Below are 25,071 nucleotides of genomic sequence, written 5' to 3'. Positions count from 1 at the left end.
TCTCGTTTAGTAATTAGTGTTAATTGACATGACAGTATGCAGGCATGCGGGAGTATATAGCATGTAATATTCACAACTCTTACAAAGGTTCTCATTTATAAGACACACATAATTCAGTACTTTATTTCCGACTTAGTCGGACAGCCCAAGGTTGAGAATTTACCCAGTTAGGCGGGCCATCCAATGTGGGCCCATGTGTGCTTATGCATGGATGGGCCCACAGTGTGGAATAGCGCCCATGCTAGTGGGTGGGCCAAGTGTCGATGCCATAGGTGAATGGGACAATTGTAATGGGCCAGAAGGTACATGGGCCCAGTTATATATCTTGGAAGGGGGAACGGATGGGCCCAGTTACTTATTCTTGGGGAAATTTGATGTCGGAAGAGCCAACAGGAAAATTTCGAGCCCATGATAGTATCAGGCATGGCTGGCGAAAGGGCTCAGCTCGTATCGGAATAGCTTATGGATGAGCCCAGCTGGTTATTGACAGTATCAGAAGAGGGCACAAGTGAACTGACCGGTTATTCCTGGGCCCATCACATTACTGGGAAGGGTTGGTGGATGGGCCAACTGGTTATTTTGGGCCAAGTAGATACCAATTCAGTGTGCGGATAGGTCAAATATGCAAGAGCTGGCCTGGCACATACAAATTCAGGTGCAGATCGGCCCAGTGTACAAGCATCCAGAAGGGCCCGATTGGTCCTCACATTCAATATGCAGATCAGCCCAGCTGGTAAGGTTTAGGCCCAGTGCACAGATATCCGGAAGGCCCGAACTGGCCCAGCACATGCACATTCACGCAGATCGGGCCATCCGAGGTGGGCCCCAATATGCAGGCAAGTCGGGTGGGCCTACCATGGAAGAATTCCCGGTAGTCATGGGTGGGCCATTAGTATATGGATGCGGTACTCATTTAGTAGGGGTCACGGATGGGCCCAGCTAGTTTTTTTCAGCCCACCAGATATACATATGATCCCTCCTGGAGGGGCAATGCATGGTCCCATCTATCAGTACATATGCCAGGTAGCCTTGAATGGGCCTACGGATGGGCCCAAGAGAATATGCATTTGATCTCAGAAGGGCCAACTAACCTGAATATACGGCATGGACTGCATTTTATTTTGGAAGGGCCAGCTAGTTATTTGGTCTGGCCCATGATAGGCATCTGATTTCGGAAGGGGCAACAGTTGCGCCCAGCAGGATGTTCTTCGGCCTAGTACATATGCAAATAATCTCGGAGGGGCTTCCGGATAAGCCTAGTGCAAGTGTTGGATCTCGGAAGGGCTCGGGTAGGGAATTTTGGCTCAGTCAGTGCATATTGAGTCAGAGACTAGTTATGTCAGATGCAACTGGTGCAACGGAAATGAGTGATTAAATACGGGACAAAGTTCAATACGAATGCTGATCCAGATCCGACGTTGATATACATGTCGGAGGGATGCACCATACATGTACCATCCGCAATGATGCACATCGTTATAACACTCAGAACAATCATCGGCTGCGATCATCGTTCCATAGTCGGGAGTCTCGAAACTTTTGCCACTACTGCATGAATATCACAGCTTCATGGTATCATCATGAAGTAAAGCATATCCTCACTAGGGAAGACAAGATATTGAATAAAACAACAATGAAGCTTGTATCTACAAAATACATAAACCCAGAACCGAGCTACAGGAGATGGGGACCATGAACAACATAGTAAGGAAAGATGTAGCTAAAAGTACAGAATATATAGGGTATATGATATAAAGAGTCCCGGAAACTAGTTGGTCCGATGAAGGTGAGGAATCTTGACTATAGGTGAAACGCTAAAGCTAACGGGGGTTCTACAGTAAGACCAGGATACGAGAATACGACTCGACCCAAAGGACAGCTACTGAGAGAAGTTCCTCTTTAATGTAATGGAGGGAGTCTTCGCCAACTAGACGGGTGGTAACAGGCGCGCGAAGGCGCGAGAAGATAACACGCGCGTAGGCGCGAGTAAGTAAATGCGAAGGCGCGCGAAGGGCGCGCGCGAGCGAAAGATGCGAGGGGCGCGCGCGTATACGGAAGCGTGCTTTTGAGCGATGGGGGAGAGTGTTCAAGTATAACAGGTGCGCGAGCGATGGTAGAATAGTGAAGTATAATCGGATTTCAAGTACTAAGGTGCACTTATACAACTTGCAGTATACTCAGATAAGGGAGAAGGGAAGGAAGTCCGTTAAAAGGAACTTTCCCTCTATTTAAGAAGGGAGATTACGCTATGCGGCGCGCTTGCGAGCGTGGTACCGAACCGAGTAACCATATCAACTCTAAATATATTCTAAAGCCTATGATAGACTTTCTATATGTAAGCGCGGAGATCGGACCGAAGGTACGTCAATTCAGTGAAAGGGATAAGAATAACGCACCAGTAAATCAGCGAGGACATAGGACGGACGGACGGACAAGGGTACGAAGGCCTAAGGGGAGGCGCACGAGCGCGCGCGAAAGGCGCGAGTGCGTGTAAGGCGCGCGAACGAGGCGCGTACGTAGGGCGCGCTCTTGAGAGCGCGTATGACTGATCCTTCGGATAAGAGCTGGAACGTGTAGGGAATTATGTGGGTAATAGGGCCGTATATTCCGCATTGAGAGGCGCGAGTCTCTACACCGAGATGTACCGGATGGGGTGACATTGCTCTCTACCAGGCATCCGAGGCGTTAAGGCGTTGCTCCAGTGCATCCAACCGCTGGTGGAGGATAGTCTCCACTGAATGCACTCTTACATCCAAGGTGTCCACCCGCTCATTGGTGGCCAGAAGATCAAATTTCCTGCCGAGGTCCTGAATGCCCTGCAGGATGTCTCTTGCAGTTGGTTTGGGATTGGCACGGTTAGTCGGCGCAAACTGATCACCCTGTTTGGGCCGTTGGCTTGTGCTAATGATCGCGAGCGTTTTCATCAGCACATCAGCCGGCAGGCCAGGTTGTTGCTCCGCCTCTAAGAGTCATCTCAATGAGTTGATGTCCTTCCATTTGGACGGAAAACTCACCTTCAGCGATATTAAGTTTAACCCGAGAGATCATGCGGGACTTCCGAATGCACGTTCCGGAGTGCTCAGCAGAATTTGATGCAGCCGCGGCCGCCTTTGCCTGCATTCTCTTCCTCACACCGACGCCGTCGATCACACAGTTGACCTTCATGAGGTCACAATTTGCACATGCAAGTCGTGTGCATCCGAACTTTTTGTCCAGAAGGACAATGCAGGGTATGTCCAACTTCGTGCATTTGTCGCACTTCCGGGGGTGATAGCGAACAGAATGCTTCAAATTTGTTAGCTTGTCTTGCTAACGATGGACAAAATGACTTACCTGGCACGGGGTAGCAATATAAGCATCCGAGCCCCATTCCGCAGGCTTGGACTTGGGTCAGCATCAGCGCCATGGATAATGGTGAGTCACATACCAGAGTTTCTGCGTCCCGGAAGCCCTGGTCATCGCCTAGTGGAACATCCTTGTCCGTGGTGACAGGCAGTAATGCCTTGAGCTGTAAGCTGTTTTATTCATAAACCAAGATCAACAGACATACCTTTGGTTTCACATAAATAATTCTGGTGGGCCTTGTTTCGACATTCGACTTGAACTTCCTCTTCTTTTTCAGAGGCTGTTGGGACGGGGAAGGCGACTTGGGGATTTCAATTACAACGGCCCCATCCATATCTTCATAGTCTGCCTTTCTCTCCTTGCTATCGCCGACCTCAAAAACTCCCCTCTGCGTTATTTTGTCGACATAGAGGTGGTGGAATCTTGCAGGTGGACCTGCCTGACGACCGAAAAGGGGCGGATTCTTACGCGCTCGTAAGTGCGAAGATTGTTTTGGTTCTGCTACTGGCTTGGCAATAATATCTGGGTCCGCGCGGGATGGCATTGATGCTAGAGCTGAGGTCGTCAAGGGCGGGACAATGTGAGGTGGTGGGGTGGGAAAGGTGGTGGGAATTGCGCTCGATGTTGCAAGTAGAGAAACATCAAGGACAGAGGGTGGGCGATAGTCCACAGTCTTCTTGAATTGCGGGTGGCTCTTGATTCTTGGGTCGTCTGCTGCGACCGAGGTCCAATCGGGGACACTCTCAAAGGTGCCCCCCTGTGAGTGCTGCCATATAACGGCAGCACAGGAGAGTAGCAGGGGAGAGAATGATGTCGCATTCCCCGCATAGAGTTTCAAGTCTTTGGCCTGTGTGAAATGGTCAGGTTTGCAAAAATTCTGAAGTTGGAGAGGAACTACAACTTACCACTTGCCTGGCGATCTCATCCGAGAGCCTTAAGGTTTCTGGGTCGGCTTCCTTCAACTTCATGCAACGCTTCATGAGCGATTGCACAGCAGCCAGAGTGGTGTCCAGGGCGTCGTTGGCTGCTTCCTGAGATATCATGATGAATTGTGAAGGGAAGAGGTTCATTGATGCAATGAACGGAAAGTAAACAAGAGAATATATTTGTGTGGGAAAATGTCTGGCCAAAGATCTAAGGATTCATGCTGGGGATGCAACATCATTTTTCCCGCAGCTACTCTCCTGTGCTGCCGTCATCCGGCAGTACTCCAAGGGCGGTGCCTTTCAGCGCGTCCCCGACTGGACCTCTGTGTCTGACGATGACCCGAGGATCAAGAACCACCCCCGATTCGACAAGACCGTGGGCTACCACGGTCCCGCTGCAGTTGAGGTTTCCACCTGCTTTGAACCCCTGCATGCTCCTGTGCCTGCCCTCCTGTCCACAAATGACACATTGACGCCGCCGTCCATGGTCTCGGCTCTCTTGCCGACTGCATCCCTCGCTGATCCGGATCCGATCACCTCACTGGACACTCAACCCAGGCCAGTATCTCCTCCACCAAAGTCCACGGAGCCGCAAACATCTACCCACATTTTGGCACCTCCTGCTGCTCTCGTCAAACATAATCTCTTTGTGGCTGGCACAAAGAAGAAACCCGCAAAGGTCGCGCTGCAGGTCGGCAACAGTAAGAAGAGAAAAGCAGCAGACGATGACGCAGACAAGGCCATTATGACTGACGCACCCGAGTTGCCTCCCAAGTCCTCGAAACCCAGGCAAAAAAGGAAGAAGTTCCTATCGGATGAAGAAGCTCCCACCGGAACGGTATATGTGATCTCAAAGGTATGTCTGTCACATGAATTGTTTAGCCAAATTGTTGACCTTACAATATAAGGTATCGCTGCCTGTCACCACTGAGAACAATTCCGACCCTGCAGTTCTGGAGGATGCGGCTGATAACAGAGGTTTCCAGGATGCAGATACTAGGGTATGTTATTTGCATTTCACGAAGCTTGTCTACTCACTGGTTTATTTAGCCTGCCCTATGGGGCCAGGATTCCTATATCGCTACCCCGTTGCAGGCAAGTCATTCAGCAAAACACTGCCGTGAAATGCTCACAAATTTACAGCATTCTGTTCAGTACCACCCCCGGAAGTGCGACAAATGCAGGAAACCAGATGTACCCTGCATTGTCCTTCCGGACAAGAAGGTCGGATGCACGCACCTTGCTTGCGCAAACTGTGATCACATGAAAGTCACATGTGCGATTGACGGCGTTGGCGTGAGGGAGAGGATGCAAGCAAAGACCACTGCAGAACCATCCAATCCTCCTAAGCACTCCGGAATGTGCACTCCAAAGTCCCGTGCCAAGACTCCGGCTGGCCGCTCTGCTCGGAAGGCAAACCTCCCGCTCCCAAGTTCCCACGGCGCTGAACATGAAGATAAAGGTAAGTTTTCTGTTCAATCCGATAGGCTTCAACTCATCTACATTACCCAGAGGGACAGCAACAGGCGAAGGATGTCGGGCCAGGCAAGGCTCCCATGGAGCCGCTCCCTACAATCAAGCCTGTCCCACGACCGGAACAGGATAACCAGCCTGCGCCGGCCAACTGCATCGATGCCGAGCCAACAGCAAGACAAATCTTCCAGAGTATCCAGGACCTCGGCAGAAGATTAGATCTGTTTGCCAGCAATGAGCGGGTGGAGGCATTGGAGGTAAGAGTTGCTTCCATGGAGAACAACCTCACCCAGCGGTTGAACGCATTTGAGCAACAGTTGAACATCTCGGATGCATGGCGGAGAGCGATGTCCGCATCTTGAGGACATCCGAATATTCCTCCTGGAAACACAACAATGGACTGATTTTTTATGTTCCCGTTCTTACAATATGGCTTTTTCATTTTAAAGGTTCTTGTATATAGGTGCTCCAGATATCATGTAATTTTATGCCACATGTTATGCTCCCGTTCTTACAATATGGCCAACCTTGTTTTATTTCAAAGATTCTTGTATATACAGAGTTGTTGCTTGCTTCTCTGCTTTGGCCTGCCTAGTTACAATACACCTGGCTTCATAGTGATTGTATGAAGGCTGTGACATCCAATAGCATATAATACTCAAATGTAGATGGTTCGTGTGGTTGTAACCCGGGCGTCAATACAACCCTTCTGATATCAAACATCTTTTGAAAATAACCAACTAGGCCCTTCCGTGGGCCCAACTGAGGCAACAAGAACTACCTGAGCATGCTGCCGAGATCAAACGCGTATTTGCTTGGGCCGGAAATAACTAGCTGGGCCCATCCCGATGAAATGCACATGGGGCTGGGCTACCCATACATGCATCCAGTACCCTTCGGACAGCCCTTTGACCTGTACAGATTTGCATCATGTGTACTTCCATAGCCTACCATCACTACCGGAATTCCTTCAATGTTTGCCAACAATGTAGTGAAATATTCCATTCTTATTGCAAACTTTGGAAGATATCCTAACTACTATTTTTTAAACCCACAAGACAACTATAAGTACAGTGTTGGGTTCCTTCAAGAAAACACAAGTATCCGGATGTGATAAAGATCTATTCGCTGGATGCAACCTCCGATCTAGTGTTTCCTCCACCGAATGCAACCTGGTGTCTAACGCGTCCACCTGTTTGTTTGTAGCAAGGAGATCAAACTGTCTACCTAGGTCATGAATACTATGCAATATATCTCTCAGAGTTGGCTCGGGCTCGGGCTGGTTGCCAAGTCCAGCTGACCCAACCAGAGTGTTATTTTACAGACCTCCACGGACTCAATGACATCTTAATTTAACGCGTACTGCCACTCATCCAGCCCAACCCAGAGTCGTGCACCCACCAATCATCCCACAAGATAAAGCTTTAAATACCTGGACTTAGTTGGACAGAAACTGCCAGATACATATTTGTGACAGTAGTTGTGATTATCTGTCAGGTTGTCACCAGAATGGTACATATTGCAACATCCACCAGTCATGGTAAGGGAAGTCTGAGTTGATGAGAGTGACCACTGACATCTGATCGAGGACCGGTGGTAATGCACTACAATTCTGCTATGCCTTGGTTGTAGTATGTAATCTTTGATTATTTTTTCTTCATTTGCAATCTTTGAATAAATGCCAGTATCATATAAGATTTTATATGGCTGGAGTGTGTAGGACTGACACCATCTACAGCACAATGGAGTCGAATATCTGCAACACAATGCCAAGCTATGTCCGCATGATTGCCTTATGTAAGCAAGGCCTGCCATTGCACGATTGACAGCAACCCCCTCGATGCTAGCATCAGGTAAGAGTTTGTCAGGCTAGCCTGCGATGCTCAAACCTGCTGAGTACACAATTCAGACAATGGCCGGCAGTGCATTACCACCCTACCCAACATTGACAAGCATTGACAAGATTCGATAACCGTAAGCATGGTTAGTTTATCATTGTAGGCTCTGCAGTGTCTGAAAATATGTCTGCATCAAGACAAACTTATATATGGCTAGACTGTATAGGACCAACACCGCCTACAGCCCCAGGATGCCAAACTTCTACAACTCATTACTAAGTTGTGTCAACATGGTTACCTCATGTAGGCCAAGATTGCCATTGTGCCCTTGAAAAGAACTCTGATATAATGTATGTAGTTGTGCCGTTCTGCTAAGTATACAATTCAGGTGATGACTGGCAGTGCATTGCCATCCTGCCTGACCTTGATAAGATATGGCCATTATATACAATGTTAGTGAGAATTTTTTTCATTCACAAATTCTCTCTAAATGTTGGAGTTGGCTAAAGTCTTCCTATGCAAGATTGTTTTGGATTGGGGTTGCCTTTAATCCAAAAGTGCCGAACAATCATAGTGTGATGCATTCCATCAGATTGATCATCGAAGCTCAAGCAAAATGTTAGTCGCAGGTCTTGTTTTGCAACACCTGCTCGTGCGGATCAATATGACATATGAGAATGTACTGCGCAATCGACCATCATTTTTCAGCCAAATGGCTTCTCTCACAATCACTTAGAAGCCATAAACAATATAGCATTAGGTTTATATACTAGAGAGGGACATAGACGCTATGAAGAAACTATGTTCGGATTCGATATCTGTTTTAATGCAAGACATTTTTGTCAGATCTTCGATAACACACTGTTGGCGGTGATAGGTCGTTTGGCAGCGGCAGAAGTGGGAAAGACTTGTCTGGATACATGGCAATGTGTGAGCTGGCAACAAAATACAGAATGATGAAAATACCGATTCCACCACATCAGTAACTCATCGACTTCTCTTGATTCATCAGGGTCCTCCAGGAGATCAAGGAGGCTATGGTAAAATGTCTCTGAGTCAGTAGCTGTGTCAGTCCTCGAGAACACCGAGGATGAGCTTAGAGCGAATCGGACCTTCAGTCAAAGTTAAGATCGCCTACTGAAAAAAAGTATGGTGCAACCAAACCTGAGTTGCGATATAAGCTAGAGAAGCAATGGTGACAGAGTTCATGCCATGGAGGCGAGCATTTCCGATCGCATGGCTTTTGGTTCCTTCTCAACCGAACTTGGAGACGTGAAGACGTGCTTGTAAGCCTAGTGGAATGCAACTTAGTGAGAGGACTTCGTGAAAAGATGTGTATCACACACTGATACAAGCAAGCAGCTCCTGAGGAGACCACACCACGGATCATCAGGGTCATAAGTCTGGTGGGCATACACAAAGATGGGCCATTGATCTCCGCAGACTAACATTTTGCCACTTCGGAGATTTTCTTTGGTCCTATTTACAAAGAAGTGCGAAGAGTTGTTAGGAGTATGATCGTTAGCAAACAAAAGCATACTGTGAGTCATTCCAGTCTAATCCAGCGGGACAAAGTAAGGACCCTGTAAGTTCATGGTTGAAGCCACGGTCAATCTTCGAATTTCTGTGTAAAGGAGGCTGGATTGCTTCTCCTTTCGGGGAAATCCAATCAAGCACTGCGGACTTCAATGTTTTTGTGTTGTCACCTCTTGCACCTGAGGCTCCCTTGCCAATCTGTAAATTACAACTTGGAGCAGGAACTCCAGCCATGCAGAGAACGACGTACTAGCTCTCTGATGTGAAGAATGTCCTCTTCGGACCCATTTTTCAATCGCTCCAGAAGGCCAGGGTACGAATCTAAGAGCTGCTCGAAGACACAGTGTTCTCTCCGCTCTCTGCCAAGTATGTCAGTCAGCAAAATAGAAAGATACATTTTCTTTACTCAGAGGAGAAGTGCTCCAGCGGAGTATCTTCCATCTGCTCGAGTCTCAAGATACCATTGGTGAGCAGTGAAGGGTAGTTGCACAGTGCAAATACTGTTCGACCAAAGTGTCATCCATGGGAGACGAGTGGATCAGATGTGGAGCTAGGCGACAGGATGAGTATAAAACCTTGGCCAACGCTGGAGCAGCTTACACTTTTTTTCGGGGCCCCATTTGAAGGGCTGACGAGCCTCGTTTATTTGGAATATTGGAAGCGGTGTCCTCGGTGGTCATGAGAGTAAGAGAAGAAAGGGTAGCCTGGGCTTTGCCGATGCTGAATTCAATTTTTATCCAGGACATTACATAAACAACAAACATTATGGCGGCCAAGTTATGGCTGGTGGCCAAAATGACTAGCGGCCAAGTCATATGGGATGACCAGCCTGAACCGGCTGCCAACTTGGACGACTAAGACGCCATGGAAAAATAAAAGCTCTTTTTAACATGCATCTGCTGTAGCTTGTCGCCAAGAATATATTCGCCACTATGCAACAATCCTTCAGTCAGACATTCAAACTGCAAGGAAATCACATTAACTTAAACTTACGGTAAATCTGATGCGACTCTTCTTGCGGTGGGGTTTGCTAACTTAAATACCTTTCATTAGGATCGAAATGCCAGGTAGCATTAATCAAAGGGAGAAGCTCACCAGTTACGGTGTAAGGTTCATCAACCCCATCACCAGTTGTTCCCAAAGTTCACCATAGACTAGGGAGTCGGATATTGACAACAACTGCTCCCCGGAGCAAAACAGCGAGGCTCCTCCTGATGGTGCAGGCAAGATAGACCAAGAAACAGGTGAGGCGGACTCCATCGCCGGGCTCAAAGAGCGACTGGAGCTTGCAGAGTTGGGTTGCTCGAAGCTTGGAGAACTATACAGAAAGTACAGACTTCGTTGGTTGGAGGAGAACTATCGGGTAAGGGTGTTGGAACAATACGCACCACGCAACATCGATACTTGTTCAGCCCATCAGATTGCTTGGGACGCTCCATCTCCCATTGGAGGTATGTCCGATGCACGCCACCCATAACAAACTGACCATCCTGTGCAGACGTTGTCGTCGAAGTTGTGAATACGGAAGTTGTGTCGTGATATTGTTGTATTCGTGCGTAGCATAGTGAATGGTCAAGTTTTATCTGAGCATTTTGGCATATCCTCGTGGACTGATAGAAATAAAAGCCAATCTGGCACCCCAGCGGCCCTTGCACGCCGTGCTATGATAAGTCGCAACATTGATGATAATCAGTGAACTCCCTACAACACATTCATCAGCAAAGCATGCAAATAGAACAAAATAGTCAATTTACTGATAGCCGATCCCAAAATCCGTGAACGCGGACTAATGCAGGTTGAACAAGAAGGAAGAAATGCAAAGGACAAGAATTGAGGTCCAGAAGTGCATCAAATAAGGCATTCAAAGTGCCATAGTAACATAGAGAAGTCTGGTCAAGGTCCCCATGCCCAGGTAAATGCTCGGTCCGGCAAAACAAGAGAAGAGACTGCTGAATGAGATACGGGTACTTGTGAATCCACGTCCTGTCACGATGTATCGGGCACCACTGAAGGTCAGGTTGCTAATGATGGAGTGCATGTAGATTTGAGTAGAAAATACGTCAGAAACAGGGGAGAAGAACATGAACTGCTTCCCAAGATGAATAATGGGATGACCAGTTCCACGTCTCACTAGTTCTGTACAAGCGTCAAAACTGCACCCCACTGAAGACAAGAGAATCACGCATACCCTGAATGAACAGCGGCAGTAAGGCAATCATGAACTGCAAGGAGACACTGATGATGCAACAGTGAATCCAGTCGAATATGGGTGTCAAGTTGTACCAGTCATCCATGCTAGGTAGAATAGTGCCAACGGAAGAATACTGACACACCAGGATAGAAAATGTTTCTAAGAACACTGTTGCAAACACAATCAATTGGTTGTAAGAGAAGATATAAGATGACTAACATATTGTTGATGTAGAAATCAGGGTGGCCGTAAGGAAATGGCCGATAGGCCCGGGGTCCATGGCAGGCACATATTGTCGATGTCATCCCTCCAAAGAGCCATTCCAGCATATGCAGCAGAGACAGTAGGGTAGAAATGAAAATACCAGTTGGTAGAAGACATCAGTCAACTAATCTCGGCATTAATCATGGCAAGCGATAAAGTTGTGGTTGACTTGCCACACCAACACAGCGACCCACACTGGAAAACGTATCTGGTTTCTGAGAAATTGATTGATTCAAATTGAAATCAAGATGCCTGGAAAACAAGCAGTTTCTCTTAAACACGGCGAAGCATATCTAACTGATTAAAACTTGTGAGAGTGACCTGGAAGGACATGAGTCAGGATGAGAGATACTTTAGAGCCATACTTGCCACAGCGTAAATCACGATGTAATACACCGATCCCATGGCCCCAACCTCAGGTTTTTCTGTACCCGATCCTGATCATAACCTACGGATATCATAATGTTAACTATGCGAAAGCAAACTGATATCATAAAGAAACATACTGATCAGTATGTGTGACAGCAAGTGCAAATCTGCAACATACACCATGCTTGCCAATTTCGGACTTGTCTCCATCCTTGAGGATCTTGTGATTGTGAATAAATTCACACTAGATCTAAGGATGCACTCGGTCTCCAATATCCATGATGGAGCGCAGGTAACTTCTAATCTTAGTAGTAGCGCTTTTCTGAATAATATATTGTCTGAAAATGACGATAAGCGGACTAGGACTAGTTGAATACTCGTCATTTACTTTTGATAGAATCATTTCGCATCCAGGCAGCCTTGAAGCATCAAATTCTCCAATTGACTACATAACCTATCATCTCGCTGTCGATTAATTGTTGATGACGAAGAGAGTCGGTCGGTGACCTATGATAGTCATCTGCCTCGCCGAGTAATACTGATTTACTATGACATTAATATTGAGTAGCATTTCAGAATTCACATCATGAGACGTACCTTTGAGTCAATGAAAGAAAGGTTCTCGACTTGAACAAGATGACTTTGAGCAGTGACTCAGCATGGCGATTGGTCATGTGGAAGGAGGCTGACGGAATCATAAGTTGTAGAGAAAAGATATTACATATGGGTATATATATTCCCGGACCTCATACGTAGTACATAAAAGTACAAAGTGCCACTTTGGTTTGTGATAGCTACAAACTACTAGCAATGTGCCATACGGGTATTTGATATAGTCCGCAGAGATAAGGTCTAAGACAACTCAAAGTATTACTCAACTTCGAAGTCAAAGCTGTCCTCATTGTCAGTGTCATGGTCCTCGCCATAGTAACACAATTCGTCGGCTCGAGGTGGCGGAATAAATCCATTGAAAGACGATGATATACCTGCAAAGTCATCAGCTATTAAAGACCATATTGTTGATCAGCGTGCCCACAGATATTGTCAGAGAAGTCAAATTCACGGGCATTTGTGATGGCCACTGTATAAAGTTCTATCTCAGCTTGGGCGCGGCGCATCTTGGCCTGCAAGGTAAACCACTCCAACCCAATGTTGCGCTGATATGGATAGTCACTGTTAATGATGTGAGTTTGTGTCATCAGTCGTGCCTGGCAGGCTTGTTCTGTACAAAATGCACTGTAGAAGGTTTCTTGAACGTCGACAGCAACCCATGTGCTCAACAGGGGTAATGAGGGGCCCACGCACTTCACACGATGGTGAGAGCAGTATAGTAGATTAATCACATTACTGACATTCAAAATGACGGATGCCCATCTATCTTCATGGGCAATTATCGGTCCAGGTTTCGAAAGTGTAGACTGGTCCATGTAAGAGCACATTTCCATGAAAAGTTTGCCTCAAAGAGGGTAGCCGTGCGGTCTCTTTAACCAAGCATCACATTTATTTCACATAGCTGTTGAACAGAATGGGGATGCGCAGGGTCCAACACGTCTCAAAGTTGTTGAGAAAGTCATCATGTCGTGCATACCTGGACACAATAGGGTTCAGACTAATAATTTATGTGCCAAAGTTGACAAGCTTACACAGCCAGTGTTGCTGCAAGTGTTCAATGGCCTGGCTATACAGAGACACCTCCATCTGGCCCCGTTTCTTCCTCTCCTCCATGAGAAGATGCTCTATCATTACATGCATTTTCCCCTTTGATCCACCAATGCAGGTGCTCTGGTGTTGAAGTAACATCGCCTCCTGCTTTACTTCGATAGTGCACTCCCCAATGATTTCCCAAAGATCACCAGGATAGACACGATCTTTGAGCAAAAAGGATAGAACCCTTAATTCAGTCTGGAGCTGTGTAGAAAATTCTCAAGATGTGCAAACAAATGCAGTAAAATTGTGGACCAGCCTTGTCATTTGTTATGAGTCCTATGTAGGCATCCAGCAATCCAATACCTAGCGAGTTTGAGAGTTGAAAAATGTCTGTACGATAAGCTGAGTTATCAAACAGCTGTAAGGGCGAAAGACAGGTCAACATTAGGATTTTCAACTTAAGACGCTCTGTCACGTTGGTCCAGTTATTCTGCTCTATCAAAGTTCCACGCAATTCATTTGTAGCGGTGACTGAATGCTTGAAAGGGCAACTTAATCTAAAACTAGACGGCCATCAAAAAAGTTTGGCCGTTGTATCACAAAAGGTCTGGCTGGTTAAAAAAGAGTCTGGCCATCAAAAATGAGCATGTGGCACATGCTGTATACTTGAGTCGAAATGTGCAGGCGCAGAAATGTTGCTTCTTGAAGCCTCAAATTCATGCGAGTCACAGCATGTCATGAGCACTCGTGATCTGGGTGACATCTTAGATAAATTATGATTCTTCTCGTCACATACCTTGACACCTGAGTCACGCATGAGCTGAAGGGGGGGTGTATCTGGGCAACCCTGACAGCAATGGTGATCATGCAACAGCTTGTGGATGAACACTACCACTGGCCAGGTTTCTAATATAAACATCGAGTCTCGTGATCGTGAGAATCTAGGTTTTAAAATTATATATATGTCAGGGTTCAATGACTCACTAGTACTGTCCTGACTACGCTGATTACATATAGAGGTGCCAGTAAGTACTAGGTCAACACATGTGCAGCATGCTGTGCAGCATCCGAATCAATGCACTTATTGTAAATAGTATGTAGTGCACGCACACAGACCAGATATCTGGATCTAAGCAAGTGCGGGCAGTGTCAGAGTCACGTGTGATTACAAACCCAAGCTCAACATTCATTGGCTGCCTATTCATTGAGCATAGTCAAGATCAAACAAAATAGCTATTTTTCCGGATCCATAGTTACTAATATTGATTAAATGCGTCGAAAACATAATTAAAAAAAAAGGAATGTCAAGCGTCAAACATGAACGTCCCAACTCTCAATATCGCAAATTCACTAGTATGGGGGAAGGTGATGTGATCAGCTGGCACTACTTCTGCTTGGTCTCAGTCTCCAGGTTTGTTCATATCGAGTGAGGGTCGTTGCTCGTTATCGAATCAATCCGGGACCAAAACTGGCCATCATCAATGGAAGTATAAGGCCCCCTCCTGTAATGAGGGCCAGCCCGCAGCCTATCTTTGCGGACAAGGGTAGCCCAAAATCAACTGTAAAGATACCAGCGAGAAACCTGAGGATGGAAAATGCCAAACTGTGGCAGTCCTGTGAGTGATAATCAAACCTTAGTTACCTTATCAGATACAAAAAACTCGGTATGCTTGTAAGAAACACAAGACTGACCATCTTCCCTTGCAGGTAGTACACCTATTGAGTCGGTGACGTTAGGTTTATGTTGCAAAAACTATGAATTTAATTGAACCGCAAAATCAAGGGATCTCAGCCTATGGCCGAAGTTTTGTGCTATCGCGCACCCAAGGATACAGTAGACACTAAATATGAAGGAGATGGAGCATAACGTCTTTGTGGCGATTTGTGTGCCTATACCCGGGATGGCGAGAATGGAGGCATTGACTGCCAGAATGACACTTGCCTATCAAAGTGGGTTAAGTGGTGAGTGTTCTCGTTTAGGCCCATGATATGACACGCTTACCACGGTGGTTTGAGCTTTAGCCTGAACGCTGAAGTCGTCTGTGAATCCCTTTATGTCTACCCCATTTACGAGGCCATCAATGTAAATGCTTCTGAGGCATTTGAGCACCATTATTGGAATCCAAAACATTGTGACTGCAATACCAGTCATGAGGGGAGAATGTTCTAGATCCCTACGTCTCTCACCCAGTGAATGTGTTCGCATTAAGCGAGCTTCAGGCTGGCCATAGTGGTTCAAGTATTGGTGATGCCCTTTATTGACTGTTTAATCAATGACATTTGGTATGGAGAAAGTGTCATCCTACAGAGTAAATGCGACAATTTGCCTGTCAGTGATGAACGAGATAAGTTTACAATTCTCTGTTGTTCTATGGTTTACGCACCACAGATTGCGATACTTGGTTCCCTCATCGCCCCATCAGGTCCTGCAAGCTCCTCTATCCTTCAGTCATCGACTTGAAATGTAGATCTTGTTGAGGGTGCATACCAGCAATAGCTAGCTCAGCGAGCATTTCCTTCATTTGGTCCAATGTCCAAAATAATGAAGCTGCTGTAGAGTTTTCTAATGCTAACGCTTCTGTTACATGCTCAGGTCAATCTGATCAAATATACCAATACCACAGAACTGACCTATGCGATACCAGTTCAATTGAAGCCATAATTCTCTTACTTCCAGGAGACTCATTGAAACCCTGCTTGGAAAATATTTGACGTGTTTCCTGGTTATGCAGTGAGAAACTTTCGAATCAGTTCGCTTCCATCAGGACGAGTTGATCGCTCACCAGAATTGGGCCTCAAGTTCAAGTCCTGCAAGGTCTGGTAAAAGCAACAAAACACGAAATGGAAACGTACTTTTGTGATTCCAATGCGACACCATCGTACATTCCTGGAAAAGAAGGTAAGCATCCACCAGTTCCAGCCAGGTAATGATGCGATTTTTCGGGACCACACAGTAATATGGGTAGACCTCCTCCCCTCTAGCTAAGATCGGCTCAACAACTAACAACCAGTGTTCATCATCTATTTTGAGTCTTGATGCGTGGATCCAAGATTCGAGCCTTTGAAGCTGGTCGTCCGAACAAGCTCTTATGTTCATTTCTGTGAACGTATTCTATATAAAGTGAGCACGTTGCTCGTAAATCCAGTCGATACTCACCATTTTGCCATTGTAATGATACGTAGCCCCCGATGGGTGAATACACTCTTCCCAATCCCCATGCACCTCGCGCCTGTCGATGCTGCGGTTAAAACATCACATTCGGAAATGGGGTGACAAACCTAGATGGGTCGACTTGCATCATCTGCACGTTATAATCGCGTACTACAGGTACCCTATATTTGTTGTTTAGAACCGTGAATCAAGTCATCTGTATGAATATGCTTACAGTTGTGGCATTTCAGTATAGCGCCGTAACTGCGTCGGCCAAATAGGGACACTATGCTTAAGCAGCATCTGTTGATCGAACCTTGTTGGGGTCTAGCATGATAGAGTAAGCACGCGCATAACTTTGACAGTCAAAATTGAACATACTGCTGTGGTCATGTTCGAGGTGAATTTTCACACGATGATGGAATTAGATTTATCATAATGGCTCCACTGAACCCTGATCGTGAGGCACGGATATAATTAGTGAACACACGCATGCCTACATAGGACATAGCACCACAGCAATAGATAACAGGTGTATATGGTATGGTAGAGTATGATACATGCATGTAGTCATAGATGATCGGATCATGATGGGTATTACAAGTGTGAGTGGTATCATAGTGTGATGATCGGTGTATGTACCAATATAGGTAATTGGATGGTTTGGGAACAGTACCTGTAGCATGTAGAAAAGGAATATAGCTTGTGATGATGGTGGTGATGGTACAGTAAGTACTCCCCTGAGGAGTCTGGAGAATGCTAGGGCCATTATCATGATGACGAAGCAAATTCCTTAAATTATCGGTCAGTTGAAGCTAAGAAGGTGAGTAACAAAAATCGCAATACTTACGCGAAGCGTTGCTTTTGCTTTGTTTACGGCGTGGAGTAACTGAGTTCTGATCCTTGTCAGATGACGCAGAGCGACACCTGATTGGGTGAGTCGCTGAATAATTCAGGTAAGCCGCTGGTGGTTGTAGCCTCATGGACTTACCGAATCGAACCAGATGTCAACTTGTGTCTGATAAAATCGTTAACTACCCGCCACCGATCGTGAACATTACTTACCAGAGCCTTTCTACCTTTCACTGGTAGCGACCCCATGCAGGCAGTATGATTGATACAAGACATGTTTAGAAAAATGCTGAGTTTCTCAGAAAGGGGCTAAGTTACAAAGCGGATTGATTGAGTGTGGGAATTACCTGCAGTTCTGAGCCGTATCGGTATATAGCTGCAAACAATACTAAACAATCAAAATTTGTTTGATCGAAGCTTTTGAGCATCTGCTCTGCAACTTTGCGCGGTTAGGCTTTCTAGCCTTCGAGCTAAGGATCGCCTTGCTCCCGCTTACACGCATTGGACATTGGGCCATCTGGCACAGAGGAGCGTCTGCTCCTGAAGCCAATGTTCAAGTTTGCGTAGTTAGGCTGCCGACACACTTTGGACATTGGGCCATCTGGCACAGAGGAGCGTCTGCTCCTGAAGCCAATGTTCAAGTTTGCGTGGTCAGGCTGCCAACACACTTTGGACATTGGGCCATCTGGCACAGAGGAGCGTCTGCTCCTGAAGCCAATGTTCAACTTTATGTGGTCAGGCCGCCTACACACTTTGGACATTGGGCCATCTGGCACAGAGGAGCATCTGCTCCTGAAGCCAATGTTCAAGTTTGCGTAGTTAGGCTGCCGACACACTTTGGACATTGGGCCATCTGGCACAGAGGAGCGTCTGCTCCTGAAACCAATGTCCAACCTTGCGTGGTCAGGTGTTCTAGCCTTTGAGCTGGGGATCACCTTGCTCCTATGGTTGAGGCAGATCTAGCCCTGCTGAACATCAAATCACACTATGCGCAGTAAGGCTCATTCGGAGTACATTACTGATAACTCGATTTGAATCCTACACCCTTGAAAATGTATTGATATATCGTGTGACGTATTACAAGTCAAGATGAGTCCCCATTCCCGATGGATGACTCATCCACTTCTTGCCGAGGCCTTTGCGAGCGCAGGGATGTGAACGTGGAATTGGGAAGACCCGGCGGGTTATCATTTATCTGAAGGATAGTGTCTGGAATCTCATCTATGTGCTTTGCTCGTCCTAATTCCAGGCATATGTTCAGGCATAATTCCTTGGGGTGCATTGGAAAGACATGTTCGGCGCTGATCATGAGTACGTATGATAAGTAAGGCCAAGAGTCATGCAAAGGACACCAACCTTATGAATGGCAGTGCCTTCACCACTTCCTGGAACTCGGGGTACAACTCCGGGTTGTCATACATGTCGGTAAGTGCAAACATAATAATGTCATATGCGCGACTCAGTTTTTGACCTTGAGAATTCGTCGAGCGCCAACAAAGAAATGTATGGTATATCTGGTACAGCCATAAAGTTTCTGTTGTTATAAGCAATGATGAAGAAAACTCACTATCGTTAATAGAGTCCCCACTACACCTTGTCGTAGACCTCGCTGATCTCGGACTTCTTCCGGGAAGAGATCCGCGACTCTCCTGATGTGGTTGTCTTTGGCCAAGCCGATGATAGGTTGAAACAAGCACGCGAACAAGAGTTCCTTGAACATATGAAGTGCCATGATTTCTATTATGGCTTGTCATACCTAAATCACAATGAGACAGGAACTTAAGTCATATGACCGGTTTCTTACCCTGTCTACATTGGCTGAACAAAGAAGCCCAAGGAAGTGGTCGGCTTTTGCATTTTGCTCCATTATTGACTCGCCCGAGAATCCTGTGTCATTTAAGATGCACGCCTGGGCGATTTTGCGCATCTCGGAACATCTGTTATCCACGTACTTAGCGAGCTGCTCACAATGCTTAGGAGTGACTGAAGGTAAGACATGGGAAAGCATACAGTTCGACAAAGGACATCCCATCCAACAGCAGTGAAATGTCCCTTTGGCGACTCGAGGATCACTGATCATGTGTGAGATGGTGACACGAACGATCAAAGGAGGGCACTCACGAGGTTTGTCAATCAAATCTTGCAATGTGGTCTCATCGATATCTATTGCCGTCAAAAGGCTGTTGGTAATAATCTTGCATGCGAGCCGTTCAGAAATCTCAAATGGGTTTTCTAATCCCACCCAGAAGCATCCTAGGTATAAGGACCTAGTTAGAAGCATCGGACGGCCCCAGTTAGTTTTCTTCAGGGAGTGATAAATGAGCATCCGGTAGTCCTTGTGAAGCGCGGTATCGACACCTTTCCAGACAAGCACCTGGTGAGTCACCATTGTTGGATTGATGGGGAGGGTGACGTGGAGGTGTTCAATGATGGTGTCGTTGGTTTCTGAGGAAATCAGCGGCTCCTCCATTTGAACTGATGTAGTCATCGGTGGATAGCTGATTAAATCGTCAGCGTGATGATCAGATACCATGAAGGATGCGTGGTTGATTTCTTCTAGCCAACTTGGCCCAGCTGATGGCGGTTCGGAAGGCACGTACTCAGAGAGGTATTCCTCGAAAGACACAGAATTCAGCTGTGATAGGTGCGGAATAGGTAGGAAAGTCGTCGGTTCTTCATCTCGAACTGACGTAGGAATAACCACCGAATAGTCATGACTACCAGATGCAGCACCAATATGGGTGTCAAAGGAGTCTGTGTCCCAACTTGGCCTGACTGAAGCAGGAATTGAACATATATGCACAGAGAAATCTTGGTCGATGGAAGAAGCAGAGTGATGTGATGAGTGTGGAAGAGGTGCTGCCTCGATGGTGGCAAGAGGAGGCGGGAATCCATTCGGAAAAGGAGCATCCCAGAATTGGATGCAATATTCTGCCAGCACTTGCAACTATGGACAGGCAAAGTTAGGCCATAGCACACTGCACTGAAGGTGACACTCACTGGCCACACATCACTAGCTCTCCCTAAAGAGTTTGGCCGACAATAAAGGGCCTCGACCGCCCTCAGAAAATTGGCGCCGCCGACCTATATATCATTTCAAAGATGAAACTTGCTGTCAGATCAGACTCTCACCTCCTTTTTAAACACCTCATAAAATACTAAATCCCCATTCCGAGAACAGCCAAAATACCCATGATTTTGAATCGTCGATTCAGGCTCACCCCCACATCATGTGTAGACTACAAATCATTAGTAGATGAAATGTCTGATTTCGAGGATCACTCATGTATATGGGTGAAATCTGATGATCGTGAGCTAAATAACCTGAAAAGTCAAAGGGCTCGGTGAATCCAACAAAAGCATGCTGGAAATAAGAAGTTAGATGGAAAATGGTTGATAAACGATAACAAACTTCGTCAGTCTTGAGGAAAGACTCATCAGCGAATGATATATGTATGACAGTACAGAGCATACGTATGGGGAGCTGAATTATTCGTTGAAGGTGTGACCGTCGCGGAAAGTAGAGGAAAACAGACATCGAGAGTAGGGCTATTTTTTTGAGTCAAGTTATTGACAAGATGGGACTGTCCAGATTGCGACTTACTTTCCATGGTGTGACAACTTGAAAGAAGGCAGTGAAAGTTGGAGGGATCAGTGAATAAGAGCTAGTAATAAATAGCTATATCATGCAAGAGATACTACTGAACGTTATGTGCGACAGCCAGAGATTTGGCGATGGCCGAAGATTGGTGATGGCCAGGAATTCTAGTGATGCGGCCACTGTGAATAAGAGTAATAAGTGTAATTGAGTGTCATAAGTGACTGAACTGCCTGCTGCCGAAAATGACTGAATTAACTGGATTTTTGCCAAACACGAGTGATCTGCATTCCAGGAATGAGTTCGCCGTTCTAGAATGAAAAAAAACTGTTACTAGTGATGCATCAGGCAGTAAAAAATTAACTAACCGACTAGAGATCAGATTTTGTTGTCAGCACCATGAACAGGGTACTGTATACAACACTAATTTTCGTAATCGAACACATGATCAGAATACATTCCTTCTAGCACCTCAATCAATGAATTGGTGCTTCCATTTCGTTCCTGCTCAAAAAAGATCGCCTCCTCAACGCCCAGGTGATCGTCCTCTTCGTCCTCGCCATTAGTAGGATCTTGCCAGTCGGTGGTTTCCTGTAGGCTTTTTTCCCTTCCCGAATGGTTGTTGTTTTCCTGCATCGTTGTTTGTGGGGCAGATTGACTCGGAGATGCCCCTGGCGCTAAGTACGGGCGTTCTACGATTCTCGCCTCATGAGTGTACATGTGTCCTACCCCAAGGCCGTAATGAAAATGCATTAGGGTGTCTCTATCGACGAAGCTATTAGAGTTATTATTTCCTGAATTTAGCCAAAACGAGTGGTAGTGTCACTCACCTATTGACGTAGTATTCGCACCAATCATGTTTATCTCCTGCAAGAGGGGAAATCCTGTGTTCGTTTGGATTGCGCTGACCTTTGGAACAAGCTGGTATTATGTGACACGCTCTGAGAACCACTGCTGGGTCGACGAAGCCGAATGCATTAGGATTCGTTAGGGGCATGAAATGAACGCGGCTCAAAGTACGTGTCTCCCATGCGTGGTTTTGTACAGGTTCGTACCATCGAACAAAAAGAAATTCAAATCACCTGGACTCGTACACATTTCCCATGCGAACAACGTTAACATGATGTATTCCAATGACTCCGGTGTAATGGTAGTTGCCCCCATGGTCATTATCACTGTGATCATCATGATGCTTAAGTAGCATGATGTTGCAATGAGGCGTTCTCGGATTTATAACATCTTGATCCCTTCAGACGTCATACGTGGTATAGTTGAATTTTGCAATGTTGTGGTGATATATTCAGTTACACTTGAAGAGAATGGAGTCGCATTCTCGGTTGAGATGAGGTGATGTCTTTTCTGGCTCAAGGCAATCCAGAATATAATCTTTCAATTGAGGCAGGAAATCCTGTGTGACACCTCAGAATGATGATGATGATGATGATGAATTGAAATATCGATTACCTTCATAGCAGGATCTGTTGAGTGACTGCGGAGGTAGTGACCAAAATCATTGTAGCTCTTTTTGCTTTGGCCAATATGATGGTGTAGTTGAGGGTCACTTGCTCTTGCGTCCACCTCTGCACGAGGGGCATGCTGTTGTTGCCGTTGCTTGAGGCGACGTAAACGCGCTTGACAGCGCTCAATCTGAGTGAGCTGGCGAATGAAGGCCCTTTGATCAGTACGATGGTATCTGCCTTTCGGTGTACGATGCTCTAATTCTCCCTTGAGAAATCAGGTCAGAGCAGGGCCGAACGGTGGGCTAGGACTTACTGGTTCAGTACTATAAGAATCTGTTGTTCCAAAGTGACGGATGGTAGTCACGTAATCTCTGAGTGCATGAAACTTGTAGGTGTGGAAATTGAAGGACTTCCCCTTACACGACTGCTGCGGAATTACCTTTCCCTTCCCTTTAGCGCTGGCGCCTGCCATAGGTTTTCGAGCTGCAGTCCCTTGCACAACAACATCTTTCTCTGCCCATTTAGCTGCTTCCTTTGCCTGTTGATGAGACCGCGCATCAACTTCACGATCAAGTTCCTGGGTGTGGTAGGCACTACACACTTTCACTTTAAACTGACGAAACTGTTCGCCTAGATTGGTGGTTTGTTGGTCCAAGATCTCTAAGGTCAGGTTGGAATGCATACGAAGCTTCGCAAGTCCGTGCCAGTGTGCCATTATGAAAAGTAGGTCCATGACGATTTTGTTGTGATTGTCGGGGAGTGAGCCATCAAAAACTGGGATGGAGCACTTCCACAAGATCAGTTCACGAAGACCTATGAGTTCTGACAACATACTTGTAGAAGATCTTCAAAATTTCCTGCAGCCATGTTTGACATTTTGGAAGTGTTTGCAGAGAACCACCTAATGGTCGCTCGTCCAAATGGCGGGACCTGTCTGTACCTATTATCATTAGTCAATTTTAGCCCGCCGAGGAGTCATCGTGTAGATATCTGGCATACCTCCTGTCAAGTTTGTGAATCAAGTCCTTGTTCAAGGTGCAAAGTATTCTCAATAGGTGAACCAAGAGCATACGCCACACTCCAAGCTCAAATTCGTGCAGAAGATCGACGACGAGTGCAACAAACACATTGAATCCGAATGGACCAAGGCAGTCTGAAAACACGTTCTGACCAAATATTAGTAAAAGGGAGATCGCAGCTGATGGTCATGCTCACAGATGTCGGTACCCATGAGTGAGGCTTGAGGAGTGACTCAACTGCTGTGCTGTCTACACCATAATTTTTCTCGTAGATGATGCCACGTGCCATGGAGACCAACTGACTCCTCAAAGCATCGGACCGCACAAGAGTTGCACGCTGTTGCCTATTGCGACTCATTCCGAGACTGTGAAGTCGTCCCATCGGTATGAGACATCACAGGCAAGGGCAACCTCCCAGCTGCCGAATAGTTGTGATAAGAACTCTGGTTTTTTGAGTTGGGATATCTTACAGACAATTTGGACGACTCACTTTTCAGGATAGTCCGCAGAGTAAGTGAATATCCGCGGGTAAAACCTCCGTTCGACGCCATCACAACAGAGAATCACAATTCCATGTTCATATGCCTCCAAAAATTCAGGATCGAGCAAAACCCTCCATTGAGCTTGGAATAATTCACAATGGCAATGGGTTGTACACTCGCGACTGACTCCCTTGCCTTAAGTGTGACTACATGTGAAATCCTTGAATGAATCCGGAAGCTGCCAAATGTCAGTGAGTAATACAGGAGAGGATAATGATTATCGTACCTTTTGAAAATATGCTACATGATTACCTAGATGGCAGGTTGGCTTACACCGGCGGTACTTTGATTCATTGCCAAAGTACATATAGACCAGCCATAGCTTTGTGTTGCCAAAAGTTGTCAGGTGGGTAGCATCTGACCAGAACATGAGTGCAACAACCACATGAGGTAATCTACATCCTGGCTCTCCAGGAGACTCCTGAAGTTCGTGATGCACATTCATGAAGGCCGGTGAAGTGTATAATTCACCTTGAATATTTACTTCATGTTGGAGATGGGGTGCACTCCATTGCAGCCGGTAGGGCTCGTAATGAAAGAGATTATTGTCCTGGGCGTTTGAGAGCTTCTCCCGGATAACGGAAACGAGTGGTCGATGGTAGAGGTCTGCTGCAACATAAGGATGAACACCCGGCTGAGTTGTGGTTCGCAAGAAAGGTACATCAATTGTTACTTGGGTTTTCTGCCAACCTGGATCCTCATCCTCCCATTCATCTCTTTCTTCGTCATGAACACTCGCACCTAATCGCGCATTGATATTGCTCCATGGTGTATTTCGCACATCATCAGGATCAAAACCTGGGCATCCAACAATGTTGATTAGTTTTTTGAAGCTCTGATGGGACTTCTGCGCACTGCCA

At 46.2% G+C, this 25,071-nt stretch overlaps 6 protein-coding genes across 6 annotated transcripts; 2 read left to right on the top strand and 4 right to left on the bottom strand.

Moving 5' to 3' along the window:
- Nucleotides 1–622: 622 nt before the first annotated feature.
- F5147DRAFT_652567 (uncharacterized protein) lies at nucleotides 623–943 on the top strand (the record flags this gene model as incomplete). The annotated part of the gene is made up of 1 exon (XM_041433641.1): nucleotides 623–943. The coding sequence occupies one exon, from the start codon at nucleotides 623–625 to the stop codon at nucleotides 941–943; it is 321 nt and encodes a 106-aa protein (XP_041293232.1).
- A 1,723-nt stretch (nucleotides 944–2,666) lies between these two features.
- F5147DRAFT_652566 (uncharacterized protein) lies at nucleotides 2,667–4,415 on the bottom strand (the record flags this gene model as incomplete). The annotated part of the gene is made up of 6 exons (XM_041433640.1): nucleotides 2,667–2,962; nucleotides 3,015–3,285; nucleotides 3,334–3,384; nucleotides 3,428–3,508; nucleotides 3,551–4,192; nucleotides 4,251–4,415. 6 exons carry the CDS (start codon nucleotides 4,413–4,415, stop codon nucleotides 2,667–2,669), a joined length of 1,506 nt encoding a protein of 501 aa, XP_041293231.1.
- Nucleotides 4,416–4,422: 7 nt separating this feature from the next.
- F5147DRAFT_773319 (uncharacterized protein) lies at nucleotides 4,423–6,106 on the top strand (the record flags this gene model as incomplete). Its single annotated transcript, XM_041441449.1, has 5 exons — nucleotides 4,423–4,433; nucleotides 4,485–5,127; nucleotides 5,180–5,272; nucleotides 5,322–5,733; nucleotides 5,784–6,106. The coding sequence occupies 5 exons, from the start codon at nucleotides 4,423–4,425 to the stop codon at nucleotides 6,104–6,106; spliced, it is 1,482 nt and encodes a 493-aa protein (XP_041293230.1).
- A 2,318-nt stretch (nucleotides 6,107–8,424) lies between these two features.
- On the bottom strand, nucleotides 8,425–10,378 carry F5147DRAFT_745644 (uncharacterized protein; the record flags this gene model as incomplete). Its single annotated transcript, XM_041439767.1, has 8 exons — nucleotides 8,425–8,494; nucleotides 8,549–8,694; nucleotides 8,842–8,874; nucleotides 8,929–9,061; nucleotides 9,123–9,307; nucleotides 9,369–9,477; nucleotides 9,525–9,618; nucleotides 10,267–10,378. The coding sequence occupies 8 exons, from the start codon at nucleotides 10,376–10,378 to the stop codon at nucleotides 8,425–8,427; spliced, it is 882 nt and encodes a 293-aa protein (XP_041293229.1).
- Nucleotides 10,379–11,265: 887 nt separating this feature from the next.
- On the bottom strand, nucleotides 11,266–11,457 carry F5147DRAFT_576392 (uncharacterized protein; the record flags this gene model as incomplete). The annotated part of the gene is made up of 1 exon (XM_041431317.1): nucleotides 11,266–11,457. A coding segment is annotated over one exon (192 nt), but the record flags the coding sequence as incomplete, so codon positions are not given.
- A 1,990-nt stretch (nucleotides 11,458–13,447) lies between these two features.
- F5147DRAFT_652562 (uncharacterized protein) lies at nucleotides 13,448–21,826 on the bottom strand (the record flags this gene model as incomplete). Its single annotated transcript, XM_041433639.1, has 29 exons — nucleotides 13,448–13,530; nucleotides 13,586–13,850; nucleotides 14,386–14,436; nucleotides 14,574–14,592; nucleotides 14,700–14,786; nucleotides 15,282–15,305; nucleotides 15,413–15,531; nucleotides 15,592–15,851; nucleotides 15,974–16,032; nucleotides 16,221–16,309; nucleotides 16,747–16,828; nucleotides 16,869–16,922; nucleotides 16,976–17,067; nucleotides 17,591–17,683; nucleotides 17,732–17,758; nucleotides 17,806–17,901; nucleotides 17,940–17,968; nucleotides 18,089–18,534; nucleotides 18,949–19,106; nucleotides 19,160–19,303; nucleotides 19,397–19,479; nucleotides 19,545–19,575; nucleotides 19,603–19,664; nucleotides 19,714–20,539; nucleotides 20,593–20,676; nucleotides 20,814–20,831; nucleotides 21,197–21,257; nucleotides 21,292–21,372; nucleotides 21,648–21,826. 29 exons carry the CDS (start codon nucleotides 21,824–21,826, stop codon nucleotides 13,448–13,450), a joined length of 3,702 nt encoding a protein of 1,233 aa, XP_041293227.1.
- Nucleotides 21,827–25,071: the final 3,245 nt, after the last annotated feature.

Source organism: Suillus discolor (assembly GCF_016758755.1).
Source record: "Suillus discolor strain FC423 chromosome Unknown F5147scaffold_25, whole genome shotgun sequence".
NCBI classification, from domain to species: Eukaryota; Fungi; Basidiomycota; class Agaricomycetes; order Boletales; family Suillaceae; genus Suillus; species Suillus discolor.
Note: the sequence above shows the minus strand (reverse complement) of the source record. Positions and strands in the feature narration are given on the sequence as shown.